Genomic DNA, 27,477 nt, shown 5'->3' with positions numbered 1-27,477 from the left:
TTTGAAGATGTTAATAGCCTTCCTGACATTCAAGTTTTTTCGGAGAAAAAACTCGATTCGAGTTTAGTCGAATTCAACTCGAGTTTTCGAGTCGCTAAAATTTGTTCGAGTTTTAGACTTTTGAATTTAAAAAAAAAAATTCACATGAATTTGAAATTCACCTTTTGAAAATTGGGCAAAATAAAGGTGATGACAAAATAAAGGTGACTTCATCACTCTGATGAAGTGTCAGGTTTACTGACACGAAACGCGTTAGATGTAACCCCCCTCTACAATTTTAATGCGCTCAATAAAGCCGAAAATTTGATATTCAAACGCCAGACTCCGTTGTTGCTTTGAACGGCGCTCCGCAGCGATACCACTAAAGTAAGAGTGAAGCCGGCTGGAAGGAGCCGAAGTATCGCGAGAGCTGCGGCTGAGCAGGAGCCGGCGTGTCACGGGTGAGCTCCGCCATTAGCCGCATCTTTCTTTCGTTTGTTAAAATAAAGGTGAAGCATGCCTTTAAGCGTTTTCATTGCTCCCTCAAAGCTGAGTGGTTAACCTGAAAAATTAATGATACCCTAAAAAATGTAGGGAAAAACTCCAAGAACATTGGAAAAAGATTAGGAAATATTTTTAAACCTCCTTATTAATTTTAGAAGTATCGCCTAGCAAAATTTAGTTCCTTTCCACCGCTGTGTACAGGGCTCAAACCAACCCCTATATTAAATAAACCATCCCTTTTCCCAAATGCCTAGTTACAAATTAGGTCCAGCCTGTTACACTATATACAAAGTATCTTCTACCTTTACAAAGTCAGAATCTGTAGCTGCCTGTTTGTCTGATTCTTCTGTTTCACATTGTACTTCTTCGTCAAATTCTTCCTCTCCTTCATTTTCACCAAAGCCATCTTGATCTGGGACATTATCTTTTTTTTCTGGCCTAATAAAAAAGACACTATTAGCAACACCTAGAATAATAAAAACAGATATGTATGAGGGTAAGAAATGACATTACAAATATATCTGCTAAATTACTAGGGATGCACCGAATCCAGGATTTGGTTCAGTATTTGGCCAGGATTCGGATTTGGCCGAATCCTTGTGCCTAGCCGAACCAAATCCGAATCCTTAAAATCATGTGACTTTTCATCACAAAACAAGGAAGTAAAAAATTTGTTAGCCGCGCATTTCATGCGTGGCTCTCTTTTTCCCTCCCCCTCACTGATTTGCATATGCGAATGAGGGTTCGGTATTCAGACAGAATTCGGCCATTTTCAGCATAATTCCGAATCGGCCAAATCCTTGTGCCTGGCTGAACCGAATCCGAATCCTTAAAATCATGTGACTTTTCATCACAAAACAAGGAAGTTAAAAATTTTTAGCTGCACGCTTCATGCATGGCTCGCTTTTTCCCTCCCCCTCACTGATTTGCATATGCAAATTAGGGTTCTGATTCGGTTCGGTATTCGGCCGAATCTTTCACAAAGGATTCATGGGTTCGGCTGAATACAAAAAAGTGGATTCGGTGCATCCCTATAAATTGCACCAGTTAGGTTGGTCATGGTCAACAGCTCAAAGTTGTACTATGGAATTCAAGCATGACATTGAGACCCAGTATTAAAGCTTCATGCCGGGCCAAATAACTTTCCATCTGCTGATTAACTGGACGATTTTCTATTTTTCAAGCTGCCAAAATACCCCAACCCACGTTCCCACCAGTGAGTAAGCTCATCTTGAAGGCCACTGTCCCACAAGTCAGTGCAAGATCCAAACTTATAGCAAGCTATAAGCCTTATTAGGTGGGATTTTTTCTGGAATGATAAATTGAGCAACCCTGAGCATTACACACCTGACAGTTGCAGTATCTGGCAGCGTATTTTTCATCCAAAAATGAAAAAATAATGGGAAATCAAAGAAGGGCATCTTTAGGGTTGTCCCTGACATGAAACCATAGAGATTTATAAGAGTCCCTGTAACAAACACTGTGGTCAGTTTTATCAGAAGTCAAGTAACCTGTTCATATGTTCAAGATTGTGCCAAGATTACCCAGAGGAAACCTGCAAGGACAGGAGACTGACTCAAAACTAGGATCCCTACAATGATGGCAACTATTAATGAGCAAATTTATTTGCCTGACATGGATTTGTGGCAAAATTCTGCAATTTGCCATCGGAGAATTTTTTCCATGAAACTGTTTCAAAAATTAACGGTGAAATAATTTTTCAGAATTTTTTGGTGCAGCAAAAAGGGACAGATTCGCTCATCCCTAATGGCAACTGCCGACTAAGCCACCATGCTGCCCATATAATTATTAGTATTATTCCAAAGATAAATATTCCAAATATATCGAAACTTAGGTAAATAGAATGATTATAAATAAATCAATAAAAGGTGGCACAACAGTATCCTTGTAGTAGTAACAAAAACAATACAAAATACAAAAACAATGATTAGCTGCAAGGAAAAAGCTTTTGCTACTTACCAGTTGTACTCCGGTGCTTCTGTGCTTTCTCCAATCTGCTTCCTGACAGCCTCTAACTCAGCAGCCGTCTGTTTTAGGAGGGCACTCACCGACTCCTGGAAAGGGTTGCACTTTAATATGAGCTCAGTAGACAACACGCAATAGCCTTGCAACATTCATTCATGAGAAAATCTATATACAGGTATGGGATCCCTTATCCGGAAACCCATTATCCAGAAAGCTCCGAATTATGGAAAGGCCGTCTCCCATAGGCTCCATTTTATCCAAATAATCCAAATTTTTAAAAATGATTTCTGTAATAAAACAGTAGCTTGTACTTAGTCCCAACTAAGATATAATTAATCCTTATTGGAAGCAAAACCAGCCTATTGGGGTTATTTAATGTTTATATAATTTTTAGTACACTTAAGGTATGAAGATCCAAATCATCGAAATATCCGTTAGCGGAAAACTTCAGGTCTCTCATTTTGGATAACAGATCCGATACCTGGATTTTTGTGTGTAGGTCTGGATGTCATACATTGGCAGATTTTAGCTTTTGTATATTTTCTCCATAGCTTTTTGTAACATTGGCATATACTTGTGGTTATTGTGCCAGTCTGGCCCACTAGACACCAGGGTCTCCTAATGTCATTGCACCCCCGCTGAATGGTTTAAAAATTAGTGGTGAGCACAACTTTCCCTTGTTTGTTATAGTTTATACAGGAGCAGTGACCAGCTCCATGTTGTAGCTCCCACCCTTCCCAGCTATAGTCAGGTTATCCCAGCGGTGGCCAGTAAAAGGGCAACCGAATTTGGTAGTTTTAACCTTGAAAGCAGCAAGTAAAGGTGGCCATAGACGTAGAGATCCGCTCGTTTGGCGATGTTGCCAAACGAGCGGATCTCTCCCCGATATGCCCACATTGAGGTGGACGATATCGGGCTGATCTGATCGTGGGCCCTAGGGCCCAATGATCGGATCAGAATGGAGGCTATACAGGCGGTTGGATCACGGGACCGCATAAACGAACAGATGCAGCAGCGATTTGACGGGATTTTTTACCCTGCCTGATCAGCATCTGGCTGACTTTCGGCCAGATATAGATTGGGGACGCCCATCGGATGGCCCCACACATGGGTTAATAAGCTTCCGACTTCAATCAGATGAAAGTTGAGTGTAGGACTGGCCAGATATGGGATGACTGTGACGTAGTTGGCCAGCTTAAATATATTGCAATATATGGACAAACAATCCCTGTTTTGTTTAAAGGGTAAGGCATTTTTTAGTAACTGTATGCACAAAATGTCTCAATGTCTGAGTGCAGAGGACTCTTGTATTTGTTATGAAATGTGCCCCAAGTAGAGTGAAAATCACAATGAAAAAGCCCACCATTGACCCACTGCTTGTAACTGGACTCTGAGACTGCTCTGCTTTAGACTTTTATCTGCCTGTTAACTCTTAAGTCTGCGCCAGTGCCTAATTTTTGACTTGCTTTGTTAACCCTGCCTGTGCTTCAACAAGGTTCTTTTTTGCCAAGCACTTGTCTTACCTGTTTCTCAGCTCTACCTGCTGCCATGTCTTCACTAAACCCTTTAAAGGGGCCAGGGACCCCCTGGTGGTCATAATAATAGATCCATACTAAAAAAAACATATCAATAACTTGTTACTTGTTCAGTTCTTTTCCATCAGACATGAACTTCATGACATGGCCACAAGCCATTCTCAGTGCTGTGTATATAATGTATTTTCTGTGCAACTGCCATGTGTGCAAATTAGAAGTATTCTGGAACACCCCTGGGTAAATTAACTTAAAGGAGAATTTGAAAAGTTAAAAAACCTTACCCCCCTACCCTACATAGACCCCCCTCCCTCCTCTCCCCAGCCTAAGTGTTACCCCGGGCAAATGCCCTATATGTTTTAATTACCCCTCGGTGCAGATTCAGGCATCGGAGCTCACTGGCTCCATCTTCAGCCGCTTCGGTGATCTTAGTAATGAGACCTGGCGCTTCGGCAACTTTCGTGAGTTTCGGCGCATGCGCAGTTGTCTCATTCCGAAGAGAAGAAAATGGCGCCCGTGAACTCAGATGCCTGAATCTGCACCAAGGGGTAAGTAAAACGTTAGGGGCATTTGTCCGGCTGGGGGGCATTTGTTAGGCTGGGGGGAGGAGGGTCTATGAGGGTGGGGGGCGGGGTTTTTTAACTTTAGGGTTGAATTCTCCTTTAAAGCAAGACCAGCACCCAAGTCATCAATGGTAGGATCTTGCAATCATCTGCGGACTAAACTTAAGGTTGCTCATGAAAATTCTTATAATGCTTACTGGATTTCCAATGCCGCTTTCTTCAGAAGAACTCATCTTCTGCTTGCTTATTTTGGATTGCCTCTTCAGATATCGGTAACTTAAAAGGTTGTACCAATGGGCTTCTTGTCCTTCAGAATGGCAGACATCAGCCAAGCTTATCTGTGAACCACCCTACAGAAAAAGAAAATGTTATTAAGCTCAGCACAATAAACTGCCGGGCATATCTGCCATATCCTAAATAATATTGTTGTTTTGTATTGAGAGTGGAAGACAAATAATATATAGAGATGAACCAAATCCAGGATTTGGTTCAGGATTTGGGCTTTTTCAGCAGGATTCGGATTCGGCCGAATCCTTGTGCCTGGCTGAACTGAATCCGAATAATAATTTGCATATGTAAATTAGGGGCGGGAAGGGAGATCACCTGACTTTTCATCACAAAACAAGGGAGTAAAAAAATCCCCCCCAATTTTTCCTTCATTTGCATATGCTAATTAGGATTTGGTTCGGTATTCGGCCCAATCTTTCACTAAAGGATTGGGCCGAATCCCAAAATAATATGTAATGTAAAATACATTGTTATTAACAATGTTCTAGTGAGTATGCCTACAGTTAGAATGGTTAGTCGTGGTTATGTAATGGGGCATCTAGAGAAGCAATGGTGGTGCTCTCCCTGCTAGAAGTGAGAGGAGGATTAAAATATATGTTCCATTAAAATACATCACTTAAAGGAGAAGGAAAGCTACAGAGGCATTTTATTGCCAATAGATTAGCTGCAATACTGCAAGCTAGAATGCTATATTTAATCTGTAGAATGTTTTACCATACCTGAGTAAAAAGCTTTAGAAGCTCTCTGTTTGTTTAGGATAGCAGCTGCCATATTAGCTTGGTGTTACATCACTTCCTTCCTGAGTCTCTCCCTGCTCACTCATAGCTCTGGGCTCAGATTACAGCAGAGAAGGAGGGGGGAAGAGGAGCAAACTGAGCATGCTCAAGCCCTAGCCCTGGAGATTTAAGCTGAAAACAGGAAGTCTGATACAGAAGCCCATGAATACACAATAGAAGGAAAGAAATGCAGTGTTTCTTTGGACAGAGGACTCAGAGCAGCATTACTTTGAGGGTTTACTGGTGTATTTATATAGACCTTTCTGATAAGGCTTACTTAGTTTTAACCTTTCCTTCTCCTTTAAAGGGCAAGTCAACCCCAAAATTAAAATTTGCCTAATAAAACAAACCCATAATTCTAAGCATCTTTCCAATATATATTTATTGAATAGTTTCAGTGCTTTTAAAGTTATCTGTAAAAACAATTGCTATTGAAAGCAGCATTTGCTTAGTTGTTACTTTTTCGACAATGTTGCAAAATTCTTAGTTCCCCAGCAAAGACAGGTCTGTTAATCAGCTGCCTTGTCTTACATTGTATCAACAGTCAGAGCCACCAGTGCAGAGAACTGAAAGGGACAAAAACTGCTTTCAATTGCAATCGATATACAAACAGCTTAAAAATCGTCGAAAATTTGTAATGAATGTATATTGCAAAGTTGCAGAATTATGTTTAATTTTATTAGGCTACAAAATATTTTGGGGTTGACATTCCCTTTAATGTGACATAAATTGTATTAAAGCATCAATTAATTTCAAGCAGGTGTGGGAAGTAATAGCAGCAATATATTTTACAGCAGAATCTATAGGGAGCAGTTTCCATAATTTCACGTTGCCATATAACAAATCAAGGAGCCTTTTTTCCCATAGGATGTGCTACAATGACTGATCTATGGTTTCCTCCATGGATAATGCCCAACTTCTAAGCAAGGGCCTCTCCTATTCATATCCCAGTCTCTTATTCATAGCATTGCATGGTTGCTAGAGTAATGTGAACCCTAGCAACCAGATTGCTGAAACTGCAAACTGGAGAGCTGCAGAATAACAAGCTAAATAACATCAAACAACAAATAATAAAACATGAAAAGTAATGGCAAATTGTCTCAGAATATCACTCTCTACGGGGATTATTTATTAGAGTCTGAATGCCAAAAAAAACAGTTTTTATTACTATAAAATCCAAATTTTTCATGGAAAACAAAAACTTAAATTTTTCGCGATTTATTAAACCCAGAGGATGGAAAATGTCAGAATCTGAAAATCCGGCATCTCAGACTTTCCCGAGGTTGTATATAAGTAAACGGGAGAGGTCCCTATCCTATTTGGAAGTTTCCCCAAATATCAGACTTTTTGGGCAAAAACCCGAAAAATGTGGGCTTCTTGGGAAAATGCCAGAAAAATTTGTGTAATTTGCAAAAAAAAACTTGTACGATTCGGAGTTTCGCTTGATTTTTTTTCATGTTTGTCCCCGATCCGATTAAGTCGTGCTTTTTTAATAATAAATAAGGTCCAATGGTGGATTCTACTTTGGTTGTACTTGTTTTATTTAAAATAAAAATTTGGATTTTGATAAATAAGGCCGCTAAAGTTAATTTAAAGGAGAACAACTCCTTTAAGCTTAACTAGTACAGGTATTGGATCCATTATCCGGAAACCCATTATCCAGAAAGTAACAAATTACATGAATGGCAGTCTCCCATGGATTTAATTTTATCCCAATAATCCAAATTTTTAAAAATGATTTCCCTTTTCCCTATAATAATAAAATAGTAGCTTGCACTTGATCCAAACTAAGATATAATTAATCCTTATTGGAAGCAAAACTAGCCCTTTGGGTTTATTTAATGTTTACATGATTTTCTAGTAGATTTCTAGTATATATCTAGTATTTCTAGTAGATATAAGGATCCAGATTACAGAAAGATCCATTATCTGGAAAGTCCCAGGTCCCAAGTATTCTGGATAATAGGTCCTGTACCTCTGCAAACTCTCCTTTCACAAAAGTTAATAGTTCTAGTGTGTGACAAAAAACCACACGCGACTGTCAACATGAGTTTTTCATGCGTTTTTCAGCACGTAGGTTTCTTTTGCCAACATGCACTTCTCATTGTTCTCGTTCCCCATAATTCCGTTGGCTAAAAATAGAAAAGCTATTTACATGCAAAATGGAGCCAGAATGATCGTCATTACGCAGCATAATTACGACCTAATAAGCCGTAAAAACCTATATATGCGTCATTTATCTGGACTCCACATTTAAAATACGCTGCGTATTTACGTAAAGTGTGATTTCAAACGTACAGATCCCATAGAGTCTATCAATTTGGTAGTTTCTTGACGTATTGGCGTTTCTGCTGAAAAACGCCAATACTGGCGTCCTGTGGCGGATTTCGGCTTGCAAGTGCCCTGTGAGAATTGCCATAGTGTGTTTTCCATTCATTTCACTGGTAGTGCAGTTTATCCGAATTTACGCCTGACTGAGCTTTTTTAAAAATGCAACGTAAAAACGCCACGTCTAGCCTTGCCCTTAGCTTTTTCTGTTCACAGTAAGACTGTGTTGTCTACAAGTAAGTGTTAAAGGGATACTATCATGGGAAAACATTTTTTTTTCAGAATGAATCAGTTAATAGTGCTGCTCCAGCAGAATTCTGCACTGAAACCCATTTCTCAAAAGACCAAACAGATTTTTTTATATTCGATTTTGAAATCTGACATGGGGCTAGACATATTGTCAATTTCCCAGCTGCCCCAAGTCATGAGACTTGTGCTCTGATAAACTTCAATCACTCTTTACTGCTGTACTGCAAGTTGGAGTGATATCACCCCCTCCCTTTTTCCCCCCAGCAGCCAAACATAAGAACAATGGGAAGGTAACCAGATAACAGCTCCCTAACACAAGATAACAGCTGCCTGGTAGATCTAAGAACAACACTCAATAGTAAAATCCAGGTCCCACTGAGACACATTCAGTTACATTGAGAAGGAAAAACAGCAGCCTGCCAGAAAGCATTTCTCTCCTAAAGTGCAGGCACAAGTCACATGACACGGGGCAGCTGGGAAATTGACAAAATGTCTAGCCCCATGTCAGATTTCAAAATTAAATATAAAAAAATCTGTTTGCTCTTTTGAGAAATGGATTTCAGTGCAGAATTCTGCTGGAGTAGCACTATTAACTGATGCGTTTTGAAAAAAACATGTTTTCTGATGACAGGATCCCTTTAAAGGATTTCCTTTTCCATCTGTGCTGTTTAATACCACTCCAGAGTTTCATGGTAACATTCTGCAACAGAAAACCCTGTAAGAGATCCGCCATGTAAATGAATGTGAGTACCAGGCATTCTTCATGATGGTTGTTTTGTCTCGTGCACACATCTACTCTCAAGGTCTTCTGGCGCAAATCAGTATGGGACGTAGCAACCAAAAACATCTCATTATACAAGAGAGTGTCAGACTGCTCCAGGGCTCTTGTCCGGAACAAACAACTTGTGCTTTCGGAACAGGGAAGAACTGCTACACGGATGTACCTTTGGGGGAAAAAAAAAAGATGTTTCGAAATTTATTCGCCAACAACAGAAGAATCGAAGTGCAGAAACTTACTCAAAGGATTGCTGTTTCACTATTTCAATAATGGGATTATAAATACAGTAGTAAAGAAACTGAAAGTACAACTGAAATGGATGTTTAAATACCATAGTATTTAATGGGAATCTGCAGCTGAAATGGTTTCTGCGTTTTTGGGGGTTACTGACCACAGGTTGATTGTGGCGCTTCAATGGTAATTTTATTTTTATATTTTATTACTTTTTCAGGCCCTCTCCTATTGATGCAAAAAATCCAATTATAATGGGATGCTAGCGTTATAAGGACCTGTCTAAAGGACCCATATTTACTGGGATAAAACCCCCAGTTCAAAGGGTGCACAAGTCCAAAATCAAATAATTATCCCGTAAATCTATATTAAGTAAAAAATATTATTTTATTACAAAATCATTAAAAAGATAGGTATACAGACCACATGGTATTCTACCTTATGGGTTTCATACCCTCTAGTCTCCCTCTTGAGCATAATAGAAGTCACCTTGGAGTTCCACGACCCGTATAAAAGCACTCGGCCTTCGACCTCCTGTTTTTATATGGTCATGAAACTCCACAGTGACTTACATACCTCCCAACTGTCCCTTTTTCAGAGGGACAGTCCCTCTTTTGACAGCTCAACCTGAGGTCCCTCATTTGTACTGGAAAGTCCCTCTTTTCTCTGCACTGAACAGCCAGAAAAAGAAACAAAGTTTCTAACTTAATTGGCTTTTGGCAGAGAGGCCAGTACAGCTAACAGGTGCAAATAAGATATATTGTAACAATTTTGAGATAAGAAAATAAGTAATTTTAACAGTTTAGATAAGGAGAAATATTTTCAGATTTTTATAATGAACATGGTAATTATGGGGTGTGGCCACAAAAATGGGTGTGGTCAAAAAAATTGCCGCACCACATGCAGAAAACATTTTTGTCCCTCTTTTTACTTCCAAAATGTTGGGAGGTATGGACTTATAATATCCTTATATTTTACAATAGGGGTACTTTATTCACTATATAATACACAAAAGCCATGAATATCTTGTAAATTATATCCTTATAAAGGGTGAGTTCTGATGTCATCAGTTATAAACGGTGAGTTCTGATGTCATCAATTATAAACAGTGAGTTCTGATGTCATTTCTGCCACATGACTCACTGAAACTTGTGCATTATAGAAAAATAAAGTAACCCAGTTGCAAAATATGAGGATATTAGAAGTTACCTCGGAGTTCCATGACCTGTATAAACTCCTCTGGAAGTTATAATATCCTTTTAATTTACAAGAGGGGGTACTTTATTCACTATATATAGTGAATAACGTACCCCCTCTTGTAAAATATAAGGATATTATAAGTTACCGAGGAGTTTCATGACCATATAAAAACACAAGGCCCAGGTAACTTCTACAGCGCCAGATTCGCTGGGCGGGCGCCCCTAGGCCGTGCGCTCCGCGCGGTCCTAGCGCCCGCCCGCACTACCACACGCTGGTGAAAAAGCCCCAGCGTGCAAGCGCCGGAGCACAGGCTCCCCACAGAGCGGCTGGGCGGCATGCCGCCCCCAAAAATGTGCTGCCCTAGGCCCAGGCCTGAACTTCTAATTTCCTCATATTTTGCAACTGAGGGTACTTTATTTATTATAATACACAAGTTTCAGTGAGTCATGTGACAGAAATGACATCAGAACTCACCGTTTATAACTGATGACATCAGAACTCACCGTTTATAAGGATATAATTTACAAGATATTCATGGCTTTTGTGTATTATAAAGATATTATTAATCACCTTGGAGTTAAATGACTTGTTAACTCCTTGTGACTTCTAATATCCTTTATAAATTTTAGTAAGGGGCACATTATCCACTAAATATTCACGTACTTTCCCACTAGTTCTATTAACCACTGAAATTCTAACGATCATTATTTTTAGTACAGAGGTCTATGCATAATAGTTTAGCGGGGGAATGCAGTATTGTGGCTTCCAACATTCCAGCATATATAAATCAATCATGTTTAGTGAATAAATTAAAATCAAATTCTACTTAAAAAAACTAAAAAAAACTGCATCTTTTCATTTTATTTGAAAAATGCCAAAGCTAAGCCCTAAACAAACAGTATCTTTAATCAGTGCAAAGCTCCCCCATAGCAGCAATATATCATGTTTCTCATCTCACTTACAGTTTTTCATCCTGATCCAGTAATAAAGCTGCAGAGTTGTCCAGCTGAATAACAAATACAACAAACTGCTTGTTTTTCTCATCATACCTATAAATAAAAAAGAAATGCAAATAAAAGCTTTCATAGGTATCTGATACAATTTTGTATCCTATGCCAGTTTCTACCCAGGTCTTGTATGCCCAGATTTTCTCATTGACTGCAATAGTGTTTACCTACAGGTCTTTAGCAGTGGAAACTTGTGTCAGACATTCCAGTGGACCTCTGGTGCATATACAGTTTTATTACTTCTACACATTCATATGCAAAGGGGAAATTCTGAACTGTGCAAAGGAGTTACTTGCCACTCTCACCCTCTGCACAACATGTTTCTGTCCCCGCCCACTTTTGATGATGTCACTTCCGGTGTTCAGCAACATCACTTCCTGTTTGATGGTGGTCGGCGGGTTGCAGATAAGACAGTTGCGGGTCCAGGTCGGGTAGCGGATCAAAGTGGGTAAATATGCAGGTTGCAGTCTTAGAAATTGGTTCCGCACAAGACTGCAACCTGCATATTTACCCACTTTGATCCGGAACCCGGGCCACAACCCGCCGACCACCATCAAACAGGAAGTGTTGTTGCTGCAAACCGGAAGTGTCATCATCAAAAGTGGGCAGGGACAGAAACATGTTTTGTAAAACTTGACCCACATCTATACCCACACCTGAAAATCCTCCACTCATTCCGCAAGGTGCCCGCTTTTTTTGCGGATAACCAGCGGGTACCCGACCCGCTGCAGGACTCTTAACACCAGTTGAGTAAGTGTAATTTTGAGCTCAATCGTCATTTTTTTCCCCCACAGTGCACTTTTTTCCAAGGATGCTGGTGCCATTAGGCAATTGCACTACGCCTGCCGCAACTGTCGGATTTGTCAAAATGAATGCAACTGTACATTTGCTTCATCTTTTCCTGTGTTTGCCGTTTTTGACAAGTCTTTTGGCGCAACTGAACTGCCTCGATTGAACCAGGGCAATAAGGGAACTCTAAAGCTACAGTCTGGTCCGGATACGGCAGTAGCTCCAGGGTTCCCCTGTGTTAAAAAGCACAGCTGAATTTGGAACGGAGGAAGTGTGAGGAGTGCATTTTGTTGCAAGTACAAGTTGCAAGTTAAAGGGGTGGGTCACTTTTAAGTTAACTTTTAGCATTTTATAGAATGAGCAATTTTTTAATGGGTGTTTTTGATTATTTGCCTTTTTCTTCCAGGTTTCAAATGAGAGTCAGTGACCCCATCTAAAAAACAAATGCTGTGTAAGGCTACAAATGTATTGTTTTTGCTACTTTTTATTATATTTACTATTACTTTACTATTTATTATATTCCAGTCCCTTGTTCAAATCAAAGCCTGGTTACTAGGGTCATTTGGACCATAGCAACCAGACTGCTGAAACTGCAAACTGGAGAGCTGCTGGATAAAAATCTAAATAACTCAAAAGCTACAAATTTGAAAACCAATTATAAAGTGTCTCAGAATATCACCCTCTACATAGTACTAAAAGTTAACTCAAAGGCAAACAACCCCTTTAACGAGAGGTGCAAATGAGCGCACGGAAAAGAGCAAGTTGCCCACCTCACTTGTGCATGTAAATGAGCCCTTTTATCTCTTCAATCTAAATAGTCACAATATAAAGATTTCTAGTCTGAGAAACATCTACATTTCATTCTTACTTCATCCGTATTTTGATCTTGGCAGTATCCATTGTCTCTGAGTCTTCACCATCAAACACTGCATTTTCTATCAATGTTCTAAAAGAGAAACACACAGACACAAAAGCTGATAACTCAATACACAAAGCGTTATTGCCCAACATTTGGGGGGTTATTTATCAAGCTCACGTTTTCAGAGCAAAATAAGAATAATAAGAATTTTTTCGAGATTCATTAAAGTCCAATGGTCTAAAAACTCAGAATCCGAAATCCGGGCATCTAAAAAGCTCTCGAGGTATTGTATAAGTCAATGGGGAAGGTTCCAGTGTCTGCGCTGATGTTCATACCGATATCCAATGATTTCGGGGTTTTGGCACAAAAAAAACTCTGAAAACTCAGAAAAAAAACATAGTTTTTGCGGAAAGCTCTGAAGTTTGCCCGACCCTATTTTTTCCGGCTGTTTTCTTCGTAAATAAGGTCCATTCAGGAATTCGGAGTTGCTCGAAGTTGGATATTAGAAATACGGAGATAAATTTGGACCTTGATAAATAACCCCCTTGGTTTTTTGGGCTTCTTTACTTAAATACATTTAAACAAAAGACTGCCATGATGACGAAACATTATATAATGTGACCTGGTACTATATTTGCTCAAAAAAAGGCAGCACTCTGGTTACAAAGAAAGGTGGTTTATTGTAACAGGTCAATGACCAACAATACCTGATGCATTTTGGGAGCAACTCCTTTAATCATAATACCTCTGGTTTGTTGCCTCATAGACTCCACTGTCCCCGGTTACAGATTCATCGGACACAGCAGCTGACACTCTAGCCACATTCAGACTGGACTCTCCCAAGCAGTTTAAACCTGTAATATACAAGCAAGTGTTATGCGGTAGCAAACAATTTCAACATGAACACACTGTTCAGCTCAATTCATGCACCAAATCCACTATTTCCTTCGCGAAAGATTCGACCAAATACCAAACCAAATCCGAATCTGCATATGCAAATTAGGGGTGGGGAAAACATTTTTTACTTCCTTATTTTGTCACAAAAAGTCACGCGATTTCCCTCCCTGCCCCTAATTTGCATATGCAAATTAGCAATCGGATTCGGCCGAATCCTGCTGTAAAAGGCCGAATCCTGGATTTGGTGCATCCCTAATTCATATTCAACTATTAATATATTAATCTTGTATGGGGATCTCTTATCTAGAAACCCGTTTTCCAGGAATCTCAGAATTATGGGAAGGCGATCTCCAATAGACTCCATTTTAAGCAAATACAATTTTTTATTACAAATGATTTCTTATTTCTCTGTAATAATAATAATAAAAGAGTTAGAACTTGATGGTAACTAAACTGCATGAATCCATATTGGTGGCAAAATAATCCTATTGGGTTTATTCCATGTTTAAATGATTTTAGCAGATGTAAAGGAGAGGGAAAGGTGAAATCACTCGGGGTGCCAAAAATGAGGCTCCCCAGAGCAGCACTGTATTTAGGTTAGTTGCCACCCTAGGCTCCTGACCTCAGTACACTCCCCCGCAGGCTCTCCTATCCCCTTGTTGCCCCTTCGGAAAAAAAACCTGGGCCGGTGGGTCCCAAGTTAAAATATGAGTTTATAATAATTAAAATACATTTAATTAGATATAAACATTTAGGGGTTTATTTACTAAGGCATGATTTTTTCGCGATGTCAAAAACTGGTAAAAGGCGCGATTTTTCCCGCCACAATTTATTATGCCCCGGAGCTGTTCCAAGTTTGAATCCGAAAATACTCCATCAAAAACCCACCAAATTAATTTAAAAGTTCATGGCAGATGTCCCCTTAACCATTCGAAGATTTTTTAAACCTCACGGAGTTTGACATTGGTTATTCCATGAAAAATCAAATTTTTCATGGTTTTCAGGCGTCAAACGTGAAATTTACGTTTTTTGCGTGACAATCTAAAAAAGTTGCAGTTTTTCCCTATTCAATTTTTTTTATTAATAAATAAGGGAAAATTGTGGATTCTAGTTTGGTCAGACTTTTTTTTATTTAAAAATATCATTAAAATTTGGATTTTGATAAATAACCCCCTTAATGTCACATTTACACACCACGCATGAATTAGCCTTCTTAAATGTTTCTGGTGCTTTAAAATGCTAACTGTATCCCTCCAGTAACGTAACTAGCGGGGCGTGGGCCCTGGTGCGTGACGCGCAGCCGGGCCCCCCTCCTTACGCGTTTCATTGCCGCGTTTCAGTGGCGCGTGAGCTGCCAGGGGGCCCTGAGGGGGTGCGGTCCCTGCCCCGCTAGCACCCCCTGCTCCCCAGGTAGTTCCGCCACTGTATCCCTCGAAGACATAAATGAGCCAAAAAATTCACATTTATGGAAACACGCATGGGACTAGTTGTTGGAAAACAACAGACAGAGATTGTTCTAATGGATGTTACTTAATGCAGGGAGGGTCTATTGTTGCTTAGCAATGTGATATCATGATTGACCTGTAACCCTGTGTGTTTTTCTTCTTCCTCTTCCTGTGTATGATCTCTATGAAACTTCCTGTTGCAGACATGTTATGCTGATAGTGTCTATGCTGAGTTCTATAAAGCAACCAAGTTACTGTTCACATAGAAGTTGGTGCGTTTGTCCTCACTTACATGCAGTCCAGATCAGCTCTCTGCTTACACTAATAAAATGGATTTGGTTACATACATACAAATAAGCACACAGAGGCCAGGGCTGGGTGGATAACAATGGCCACAGCTTGTTTATTATCAATATAAACTGAACAATACACTGGATTAACTGTAATGTGAACCTAGCCAGCCAGAATAACAAATTCCATTGGCCTCCTGATTTTTTTTATCTCTTGGCTCCGCCATACTAAATGGCCAGTAATATTCTTATATCAAGTCATTTCCAATGACTTTAAAACCTCAAAGCTGCAACAATATTTTTGTAATAAAATAACTCCCTTGATTTAGATTTCAAAATTCTTTTACCTGGGTGGGTTGGAGAGACTCAAAACCAGTCCCTATCAGGTGAGCCCCTTGCCCCAAAGACTTGCAATTCGTTGCCACTTTACTTACCTGTGAAACCACTCAGCTGCTGCCAGTGTTGGACCGGATACCAGGAAAACTCCCGGTGGGCCCAGGTGTCAGTGGGCTTCTTGCTTCTAACCATTTAGTATATTTCATGATCCTTACCTATTCTTTTATGGGGAGAAATGCTTAATAATGGAAAAATATAGTAAGTAGATATAAAAGAGTAGAAGAATAAAGAGGTTGAGAAAGGAGAGGAGGAATAATAGTTTCGAAAGTGGACCCACTGTCTAAGGTTTTCCGGTGGGCCCCTGGCATCCCAGTCCGACACTGGCTGCTGCCTAATTTCGGTTCCTGGCCTTGTCCTAACCAGCTGCACAAAATAGTGTTAAATAGTGTTAAACCTTTTACAGCCAGCTCCCCAGCTGCAGTCCCAATTACTGGCCCAATTAGGCCATCCATCCACAATATGTTGTAAATAGAAAACACACGTTTCTATATATATATATATATATATATATATATATATATATATATATATATATATATATATATATATATATAAATATATATATATATATATATATATATATATATATATATATATATATATATATATATATATATATATGTTTTCTTACCTTGTCCTGAAGGTTTTCCATCTGTTTGGTGTTGGTAGCCATCCCTGCCAGCATTAACATCACGTTCAGTAAAGCTCAGTGGCAGGTCAATATCTTCAAAATCAATTTGACTCAGAAAAGCATCTACTGTTAACAGTGGATCTGTTACAAGAGGTGAACAAGGAGGAGATGGTGAGGATAGAGATGACCTCGGCGATAATGATGTCATTGACTTAGGTGTCCCAGAGAGAGACCTCAGTGCTTGCACGCGATTTGCCGGATCAGGCTTCCGAGGCCTTACCACCTCATTTTCATGAATGGTTGTGATGCACCCAGATGGTCTATAACCTATTGCTCCTTCCTGAATAAAGAAGTCCACTTTGTTCTGGTATACGGAATCAAAATGGTCCAGCTGTTCGTAGTAAAGGTCAGAAACACTGGTGGATGTCGATGAGTCCTGACTGGAAGTTGCTAGAGATCCTCTACTAGAAGCTAGAGATCCAGGGCTGCTGCCTGAGGAAAGGGACTGCATGCTGGTCGAAAGACTGAAATGACAAAAAAAAAAAATCTTCATCTTCCAAATTAATACACACATTTGCCTAGAAGCTGAAATTACCTTGTACAAAGTCATGAATCATGTTTCCCGATACGTGGTCTACTTGTACACAAACAGCACAATCTAACAAAATTCACATTAAGAATGACTACATCTACTGCCATAAGTAGTGATGGGCGAATATATTCGACAGGCGCGAATTTGCAGAGAATTTACACGTTTTGACAGCGAATAAAATCTCAAAATTACTGCGAAAATTCACGGGCGAATTTTCATCGATTCACTGTCAATTCCGACAAATCGGTGAAAATTTCACAGGAAATTTGCTAGTTTTTTTGAAGAAGCGAAACGGGACATATTCGCCCATAACTAGCCAAAAGTCACCTATCTGAATGCCTTTTAGCTATTTAGAATCCTACTTGAATTTGATTTAGTATGACCTCAGCTCTGTGAGCTAAAAATTTTCTTCATAGATGCTTATATCTGAAAAAATATATCAATACACATTGGCTAGACACCAATATGCACAAAAGACCCTGTAACGGTCTTGTTAATCTATAGGCATGAACGCAGAAAATGAAAATGCATGCTAGACATACCAGTTGCACATCAAGGCTCACAAAGCTCGGTATCACTAAGGAAGTGAGACACACGCTCAGAGTGATCAGGGAGGTTAGTCGCCCGAGGACAAATCTCCTGTTCTTCAAGGTGACTAATCTACCTGAACTACCTTCCCGCCAGCTAGAATGTAAATCGCTGGTGGGATGGCACTCAGAGCGATTCATTTTCCGAATTCACCCGAAGTTTCCTCGTGAGGCGACTTCCAAAAACGAAGAGCACCGATTGCCATCCCGCCGGCGATTTACATTCTAGCCGGCGGGAAGCAGTTTGGGGAGATTAGTTGCCCCGAAGTAGAGGAGAATTGTCGCCAGGTGACTAATCTCCCCAAATCTGAGCGTGTGTCTCTGCCCTTAGGAAAGATTCAAGGAAATGCTGTGGATTGTTAAAAAAACAGTAACACCAAATAATGAAAGTGCATTACAGTATCTAAAATATAATGTACTTTTGTCCTAAAATGGTACAACTGGCGTGTTTGCCTCAGGAACTCTACTATAGTTTATATAAACAAGCTGCTATGGGAGCAGCCATTCAAGCCTATGATTAAGTGTCCTATGGATACGAAACGCGTCAGGCGAGAGATGAATATATTAAGTTTTCATATTTTTATTTACTACATTTTTTGGTCTGATCAATACGTGAGTCTACCAGTGTGCCTTGCACCAACTTTTTGTGCTTCATATACGGATTGTCCGCTCCCCTGAGCTGAGGGCCTGGGGCAGAAGCACCTGGGCCACATCTCTATTGTGGTAAGTGATTCCGCAGTGTTCCAGGCAGCCATTCAAGGTTCAGGTTGCATAGCAGATAACAGATACACACTGTAGAATCCCATTGTATTCTATTACAGAGCTTATCTGTTATCTGCTAAGTATCCTGTGCCTTTTCTCCTTTTTCATCTTAAATGGCTGCCCCATGGCGACACAGCAGCTTGTTTATATAAACTATTAAAGACTTTCTAAAGCAAACGCATAACTCTTACCAATGCAGAGCAACAGTACATTATATTTTAATTACTTTACAACAGTTTTCTTTTTTGGTGTTACCGTTCCTTAAAAATGCTTAAAATGCATGCACTTATCCCATTTTAATAAATCTATTCTGGAAGAGTAAATAATGATAATCATTAAACAGAATCCATGCCTTTCTAGATAACAGGCCACACAAATGTTTATGCCTGAAAGCAAGGTTCGTCTAGACTCTTACGTCATCGATGTGCACTGCAGGCATTAATTTTAACCATAAATAAAGCAATATTGTGAATGAAAGCAAATCCGCAGTACATAAACACAGTCACTGCTGTCATTACCAAGCACAGAGTTTCAAATAATTAGTGCCATTTTCTTGTTACATGTTGATTATAGCTTTTACCTAAACCCACTAGATTATAAAATACTGGCAAAAACCCGTACATTCATATTATTTTTCTGATAAGGAAATCCCAGTATTACAGCAAACAAGAAGTGTCTATAAAGAGAAAACAAAGGACATATACAGTATATTTCTGTCAGCATAATAATTTACTCCACGCCACAGTCATTTTGATGAGACAAAAATTTAGTCATTTGGTCATAACAAAAAGCGCTTTGCATGGTGGAAGAAGAACACTGCATTCCAAGAAAAACACCTGTAACCTACTGTCAAATTTGGTGGAGGTTCCATCATGCTGTGGGGCTGTGTAGTTAGTTCAGGGACTGGGGCCCTTGTTAAAGTCGAATATCATGGAAAATCTATGGGATTATTTGAAGGACGCTGTCCATGCTCAGCAGCCATCAAATTTAACTGAACTGGAGAGATTTTGTATGGACGAATGGTCAAAAATACCACCATCCAGAATCCAGACACTCATCAAAGGCTATAGGAGGCGTCTAGAGGCTGTTACATTTGCAAAAGGAGGCTCAACTAAGCATTGATGTAATATCTCAGTTGTGGTGCCCATATTTATGCACCTGTCTAATTTTGTTATATATTAAAAGGAAGTTGCTACTTTGAAAGCTCAGCCAATGATAAACAAAACGCCTAAGAATTAAGAGGGGAGAAATTGCTTTTGCTTGGGGAGTTGTCCGACTTCGTAAAGAAAGTGGCAGGTAAATGGCAGACATTTTGTGTGGGAATTCTGAATGTGTGTGGAATGTGCCAAATCTAGGACAGTTGGGCAGTCTAACAAAAATCTCTGCTTTCACGCAAGTACATAGAACAACATATCTTAAAGGAACAGTGACTGGATGTCTAACATAAAAGAACAGAACACTACTTTCAGCTCTCCAACTCTGAGTTAGTCAGGGGGGCCACATGGGACATAACTGTTCAGTGAGTTTGCAATTGATCCTCATGATTCAGCTCAGATTCAAAAGCAACAGTTATGACCCATGTGCCCCCCCCCTCAAATCACTGATTGGTTACTGCCTGGTAACCAATCAGTGGAAACCAAGAGAGCTGCAAAGCAGGAAGTAGTGTTCTGGCTATTATGTTACACATACAGTCACTCCAGTCTTTATACATTACATTTTTGGCTAACTAACTATAATGGAAACATTTTTTATTTTGCACAGCCTATCTATTTACCCAGTTACATTTTTATACTGAACAATTCCTTTAAGGACATTTAATATAATGGTAAGAACAGCGTGGATCATAAGTTGTTAGTTAATATAAATGCGTGCCTGGGTATAAGTGATGTTGCAAAATATATATATGTATGACACGTATCCTTTTTCTATGAGATGCAAGTTATCTGAGTGATCTGTAATAGTAATTCAGCTGGTTGTGGCCACAATCAAGCCACTGGGAAGGCAACAAGCAAAACTACAAGGATGTTTAAACCCGGTGTTGAAATACATTTTGCAACTTCTTTTTACGTACCACTTGAGTTGTGCTTGCAGTGATGCAATTAACCTTGTCGTCTCTTCTAGCTCTTTGACTAGCTGGTTTCTTTTACTACTCATCTTCAGCCTAAAAATACAAAAATACACTTTAAATAGTCGATAAGATCCACAGAAACTCACATCTTTTATATATATATATATATATATATATATATATATATATATATATATAATTTATTCAGCACCTTGTAAGTTATGATACAGTATGTAGTCGGCGCACAATAAACCAGAGTATTTTACATCGCCATGGCCTGATACCCCCTCCAGGCCCATGGATTTATCAAAGCATGGTAGGGCTACATAACTGAAAAATGTACCCACCTCTAACTAATAAATATCACCCACTTTTTTTTATTTGAATGCACAAGGAAAGAGATTGATTGTTAGGGTAAGGCCACACGAGCAGATTCGGGGGTGATTAGTCGCCCCAGCGACTAATCTCCTCTTCTTTGGGGTGACAATCTCCCCAAACTGCCTTTCCCCTGCCCTCCGCTGGCTAAAATGAAAATCTCCTGGGGGAAGGCACATGCGGCACTTCATTTTCCGGAGTCGCTCAACAAGAAAACTTCGGAAAACGAAGCGCTGCGTGTGCCTTCCCCCAGCCGTTTTTCATTTTAGCCAACGGAAGGCAGTTCGGGGAGATTAGTCACCCCGAAGAAGAAGGGGTGACTAATCTCCCCGAATCTGCTTGTGTGGCCTGACCCTTAGGTGAAATCCACAGGTTTCACTTGCACTTTTTGCCAGGCTGCAGAAGGGCAGCTCAGTGAAAGGAGATTTAATTACTATGGGAAAGTGCCAATTGACTACGTTCAACTCATTAAACATGTACACATGGGAGACAGAGATAATATCCCACATGAAATCTATCTGGTTAAACAACAAAGGAATCGGGATTCGTTTGAAGAAAACATCATACCAGAAACAGAATAATGCTAGCACCAATGTTGACGGGGGCTCAATGTGTGTCCACAGAGATAGCGGGGACCTATTGTTCAGAACCCAAGGTATATACTTTCTATTTAAATCTAAACCAATCTGCATTTCATTGCTGTGTACACTTGCACATAAACACACCCATACAACAGAAAAACAAACAAATGAAACGTGAAAGGAGATATCTTTCAAGAAAATGTTATTTAAAAAATAAAAGTATTCATTTTTTGACAAACTCACATATTCATAGTATCCAGTATTCTCCATTTCCTGTGCCTGCAAACATTGTGGGGCAATAACCCTCGATATTTGACTGCCGAATTGAAATCCTTCGACTTCGAATATCGAATGTCGAAGGATTTACCGCATCGATCAAACGATTTTTCTTCGACCAAAAAAAGATAGCAAAGCATATGGGGACCTTCCCCATAGGCTAACATTGACTTCGGTAGGTTTTAGGTGGCGAACTAGGGGGTCGAAGTTTTTTTTTTAAAAAAACAGTACCTTGACTATCGAATGGTCGAATAGTCGAACGATTTTTAGTTCGAATCGTTCGATTTGAAGTCGTAGTCGAAGGTCGAAGTAGCCCACTCGATGGTTGAAGTAGCCAAAAAAAAACATTTGAAAATTCAAAGTTTTTTTTTCCTCTATTCCTTCACTCGAAGTAAGTAAATGGGCCCCTGTGTGTGAGTGTGAGTGTGTTTCATCACTGAAAAGAAACAACATGATGCTCACATGAGCCGCACACACCAGGTAAACCCTTCTGCTTAAGATTGCGATTATTTAGGGGAGACAATCTGTAACCAATACTAGAAATGCTTAACATGGCCAAAATGAATATAAATAATAATGCTTGTACTAAGGACAGACATCTGTTACATGACTTATGTCCTCTGACTTGACATCTCCCCCATAATACCAATGACTGTGCAACCAAAACACCTGCAAAATCCACTGGTTGCTTAGAGACAGCTGCAGACACACGGACACAAGGTCTGAAAATCGTACAAACCTTTGTCTTTGTGTCTATGGCCAGCTTTACAATCGGTTCGTTTTTTTTACATTGCTGCAGTTAAATGTGCAGTAACACCAAAAAAGAAATAAAGTGTTTTAAAGGAATGACCGTATAATTTACTGTTGCCCTGCACTGGTAAAACGTGTGCGTTTGCTACTGAGATACAACTATAGTTTATATCAACAAGCTGCTGTGTAGTCATGGGGGCAGCCATTCAAGTACAGGATACACAGTAGATAACACAAGCACTACTATAGTTTATATCAACAAGCTGCTGCTGTGTAGTCATGGAAGCAGCCATTCAAGCACAGGATACACATTAGATTATAGATACATTCTGAAGAATCCCATTGTATACCACAGAGCCTGTTATCTGCTGTGCATCCTGTGCCTTTTCTCCTTTTTCAGCTTTAAATGGCTGCCCCCATGGCTACACAGCAGCTTCTTTATATAAACTATAATAGTCTTCAGCTGACCAGTGCAGCACAACATTACATTATGGATTCATTACTTTAAAAGACTTACATTTTTTGGTGTTACTGTTTCTTTAAACGTTACATATAAATTATGTGAAACAATACAAGATTCTGTATGCGCTTCAATGTGGTGCTCTACTGTATCTGCTGCATTCAAAAGTTTCACCAATCCATGAATTATAATAGAAATCAGATGGCACACTCTTGTGAATTAGAATTATTTAGCACATTTGCCATCTAATTTCCATTATAATTAGTGATGGGTAGTGATGGGCGACTTTGTCCCGTTTCGTAAAACTGGCAAAAAATTTGCGAAACGGCGATTTTGACGTCAGCGACCATTAGCCAGGCGTCAAAATGTAGTGCCGGCGATTTCACAAATTTATTCATCGGCGGCAAACGGCAAATTCCCACAAATTCGTGCCTAGGAATAAATTCCCCCATCACTAGTGATGGGCGAATAAATACGCCTGGTGCAAATTCGCCGGCGAATAAATTTGTGGAAATTCACCGGTGAAAATTTGCCATCGTCAAAAATTTTCTAACACTATTCAGACACCCATTGACTTCAACTTTAATTTTTTTCCCACGAAATTCGCGAAACGCCGAAAAATTTGTGCTAATTTTTCGGCGTTTTGCAAATTTCGCAGGGAATTTGCTAATTTTTTGTCGAACCGAAATGGGAGAAATTCACCCATCACTAATTATAATTCTTACATATGAATCTACACTGACTGAAAGCTGAGAGGGCCTGAGAACCCTAATAGAATGTCACTGCTTTGTACCATTTTTATTCTTTCTGCCCTTTCTAGTGAGTCTGGTCTGCTTCTCAGCAAAATGTGTGAATGTCTATAGAGCCATTTCCTAAAAAGAAGAAATAAAGGGAAATTTGGGAGCTGAGATGATCTTACAGAGATGATAGGTTTCTCTTTGAAGTTAACCCTAAACTCTTTAATCATGGTTGAAGCAGCGGCAGTATTTATAGATGAAAACCAGGGAAAAATATATTTTACTGAAGATCTCAGAAATATTCTGCTTGAACAGTCTTTGATTTCTTTAGTTAGCAGGGAATCTGTTCCTTCATAGAAATTCAAACAGAATATAAACTTTTCTTGCTTCTTAAAGGGAGTGGTTCACCTCTTAAGTTAACTTTTAGTATGTTATAGAATGGCCAATTCTAAGCAACTTTTCAATTGGTCTTCATCGTTTATTTTTTATGGTTTTATGGACACTTTCCTGCTTCCAAAAACAAATGCTCTGCAAAGCTAGACGGTTATTGCTATTTTTATTATTACTCCTCTCTCTCATATTCATATTCCAGTCTCTTATTTAAATCAGTGCATGGTTGCTAGGGTCATTTTGACCCTAGCAACCAGATGGCTGAAATTGCAAACTGGAGAGCTGCTGAATAAAAAGCTAAATAGCTCAAAAATCACAAATAATAAAAAACGAAATGCAAATTGTCAATATAATTCAACAGTATAAAATCTACCCATACAGTCACTGCATTGTTTCCCCTTTTTTGTTTTATAATAACCTATTAACTTGCCAGCAGCAAACATACAGTGGAATATATTCACTTTTAAGTATATGTTCACCTTTAAGTTAGTATGTTATAGAATGGCTAATTTGAAGCCTTCATTGTTTCTTCTGTATAGTTTTTTAATTATCTGCTGCCTTCTTTACATCTTTCAAATGGGGGTCACTGACCCCATCTAAATAAAACAAATGTTCTGTAAGGCTACAAGTTTATGGTTATTTCTACTTTTTATTAGAGATTCACCAAATCCAGGATTCGGCTCGGGATTTGGCCTTTTTCAGCAGGATTTGGATTGGGCCAAATCCTTCTGCCCGGATGAACCAAATCCTAATTTACATATGCAAATTAGGAGTGGGGAGGGAAATTGCGTGACTTTTTCTCACAAAACCAGGAAGTTCCCCTTCCCACCCCTAAATTGCACATGCATATGCAAATTAGGATTCGGATTCAATTCGGTATTCGGGCGAATCTTTCGTGAAGGATTCAGGGGTTCGGCCAAATCCAAAATAGTGGATTTGGTGCATCCCTACTTTTTATTACTTATCTTTCTATTCAGACTCTCTCTTATTCATATTCCAGTCTCTAATTCAAATCAGTGCATGGTTGCTAGAGTAATTTAGACCCTAGCAACCGGATTGCTGATGTTGCAAACTGGAGAGCTGCTGAATAAAAAGCTAAATAACTCAAAAACCACAAACAATGAAAAATGAAAACCAATTGCTTCAGAATATCACTCTCTACATCATACTAAAAATGAAATGAAAGATGAACAACCCCTTAAATAACGAAGCTGCAACTTGCAGCAGTTTTAACATTGTACAAAATAGTCATTTTTCAAGTATGGAAAATATATATTAATGGAGATTACGTTTTTATACTTTCTGTTATTTAAAATGACGGAATAGAACGATAGCCTGTGTTTTTTTTATGCAGGAAAATTATTTTATTAGCAGAATATTTTTTACAGACAATTTAACAGGAAATGGGTAAATAAAAGACTTATTCCTGTGGAGTTTTGCAAATCTCCCATCTCTGACACAGCCTTTTCAGTATATGGGTGGGGGGGACCCAAGAGCAACACCTGACATATCAGATGAGTTACAACCTGCTAGATGTCTATAATGCTCAAAGTATCATCAATAATAATAACAATAATAATAATATACACATATTGTGTCTATATTCTCTATGGGGCAGATTTATTACTGGTCGAATTGAAAATTCGAATTTTTTTATTTTTTTTCATGGGCAAAACTGTTAAATTCGACTAGTGAATTATCCAAACTCGATTTAAATTTTTTTTAAAACTTTGAATTCGATTTCCGAGATTTAACTCAGAGTTTCCCAGATTTAACTTTTTCTTTTCTTATTGGCTATATTTTAGGACAGTAAAATTTAAAGATATGGAAGCTCCAGATCCAAGGTAGTTCTGGGGTGTCTGTCCCCTGAATTCAGCACCGGAACCAGAAAGAAAGAAAAAAATTTTTTCCCAAGATATTTATAAAGAAACAGTAAGAAAGACGTTTTAGTACTGTTCAGTATCTATTGCTACAATGTTTTTACAACTTTTAAATAATTGTTACAATGTATTCACAATTTAAAATTATATGATATATAGTATCTTATATGGCTCACTGTATAATTATAAGGCACAAGTTTCACTGTTTTATTTATAAACACTGAAATGTTTTACTGTGCATTATGGGTAATATGGAGGTGACTGATCATGCTCCTTTAAGAATTCAAATTCGACTATTCGCCACCTAAAACCTGCCGAATTCATATATAAGTTAATGGGAGAGTTCCAGTGACCAATTTGAAGATGTTAGTGGCCTTCCTGACATTCAAGTTTTTTTTGGAGAAATAACTCGATTCGAGTTTGGTCGAATTCGGAAACAGTTTCGCTCCGGATTTCCGAAACCTGGCGTGTGTCAGAATAGTCCCGCACATAAAAACTGGCACGCATCAAAATTATTTGGACGGCCATTGACTTTAATGCATTTGGAAAAAACAGCAGCCCGTATAAAAATTGTTGCGGGCGTCGAAATTGACGCACGTCAAAATAATTTTGACGCCTATTAACTTCAATGCGTTTCGTGAATTTTGCTAATTTGTCGCATTGAAACAACAAATTCGCCCATCACTACAAATGACTAATTAGACCAACATTACACTGATGATGTTTATAAAGTAAAGTAAAGGCATAACGAGGACTCTTACCTCTCTGTTAGTGCTTTGCTTTGTGTGTCCCTGACCGCCTGTAAGTCTTCCTCTAGCCGATTCTTTTCGCTTTCTAATCGCTCCACCTCGCTCTGACTCCACTTACGCGGGCTGATAAAGCGCATCTCTTTCAGCAGCTCTTCTTTCTCGCTGATTAGTATGAGGCGGTCTCTTTCAGAGTCCAGGACTCCCGGCCATGCGTCTGTGTCGATCTTAGACAACTGGATCTTTATATTTGCTATCCTGCAAAAATGAAATGTATATATATATATATATATCACTTACGGACTTGCAATATAGTGCCAGGGCCACCGTTAAAAATCACGGGGCCCCGCCCACCCCGGCCCCCAAGCCCCACCCAAGATCCCGCCCACTCCACATCACAGTTAAAAGACCACACAGACATCAGCGCTAAAAATGGTAACCCCCCCCACACACAAGTTATAAAAAGCTATTGGGGCCCCCTATGAGTTAAAAAAAACCATTGGCAACAGGGCGCCCCATAAAAGGTTTTTAGGTTTTTTGTGCCC

General features: G+C 39.2%; 1 protein-coding gene across 1 annotated transcript in view; it reads right to left on the bottom strand.

The window, feature by feature from the left end:
• Window positions 1–27,477, bottom strand: part of wwc1.S (WW and C2 domain containing 1 S homeolog) — a 115,922-nt gene that overhangs the window by 13,224 nt on the left and 75,221 nt on the right. Inside the window, exons 9-18 of the mRNA XM_018256202.2 lie at window positions 26,948–27,190; window positions 20,741–20,830; window positions 16,729–17,252; window positions 13,815–13,923; window positions 13,079–13,156; window positions 11,377–11,463; window positions 8,957–9,149; window positions 4,762–4,914; window positions 2,464–2,558; window positions 786–921 (exon numbers count right to left, since the gene is read on the bottom strand). Of these exons, the coding sequence (XP_018111691.1) occupies window positions 786–921; window positions 2,464–2,558; window positions 4,762–4,914; window positions 8,957–9,149; window positions 11,377–11,463; window positions 13,079–13,156; window positions 13,815–13,923; window positions 16,729–17,252; window positions 20,741–20,830; window positions 26,948–27,190 (1,708 nt within the window). The remainder of the gene's footprint in view (window positions 1–785; window positions 922–2,463; window positions 2,559–4,761; window positions 4,915–8,956; window positions 9,150–11,376; window positions 11,464–13,078; window positions 13,157–13,814; window positions 13,924–16,728; window positions 17,253–20,740; window positions 20,831–26,947; window positions 27,191–27,477) is intronic.

The sequence above is a fragment of the Xenopus laevis genome, chromosome 3S (genome assembly GCF_017654675.1).
Source record: "Xenopus laevis strain J_2021 chromosome 3S, Xenopus_laevis_v10.1, whole genome shotgun sequence".
Lineage (NCBI taxonomy): Eukaryota > Metazoa > Chordata > Amphibia > Anura > Pipidae > Xenopus > Xenopus laevis.
The sequence above is the reverse complement of the archived record's forward strand: the minus strand, read 5'-3'. Positions and strand labels throughout refer to the sequence as shown.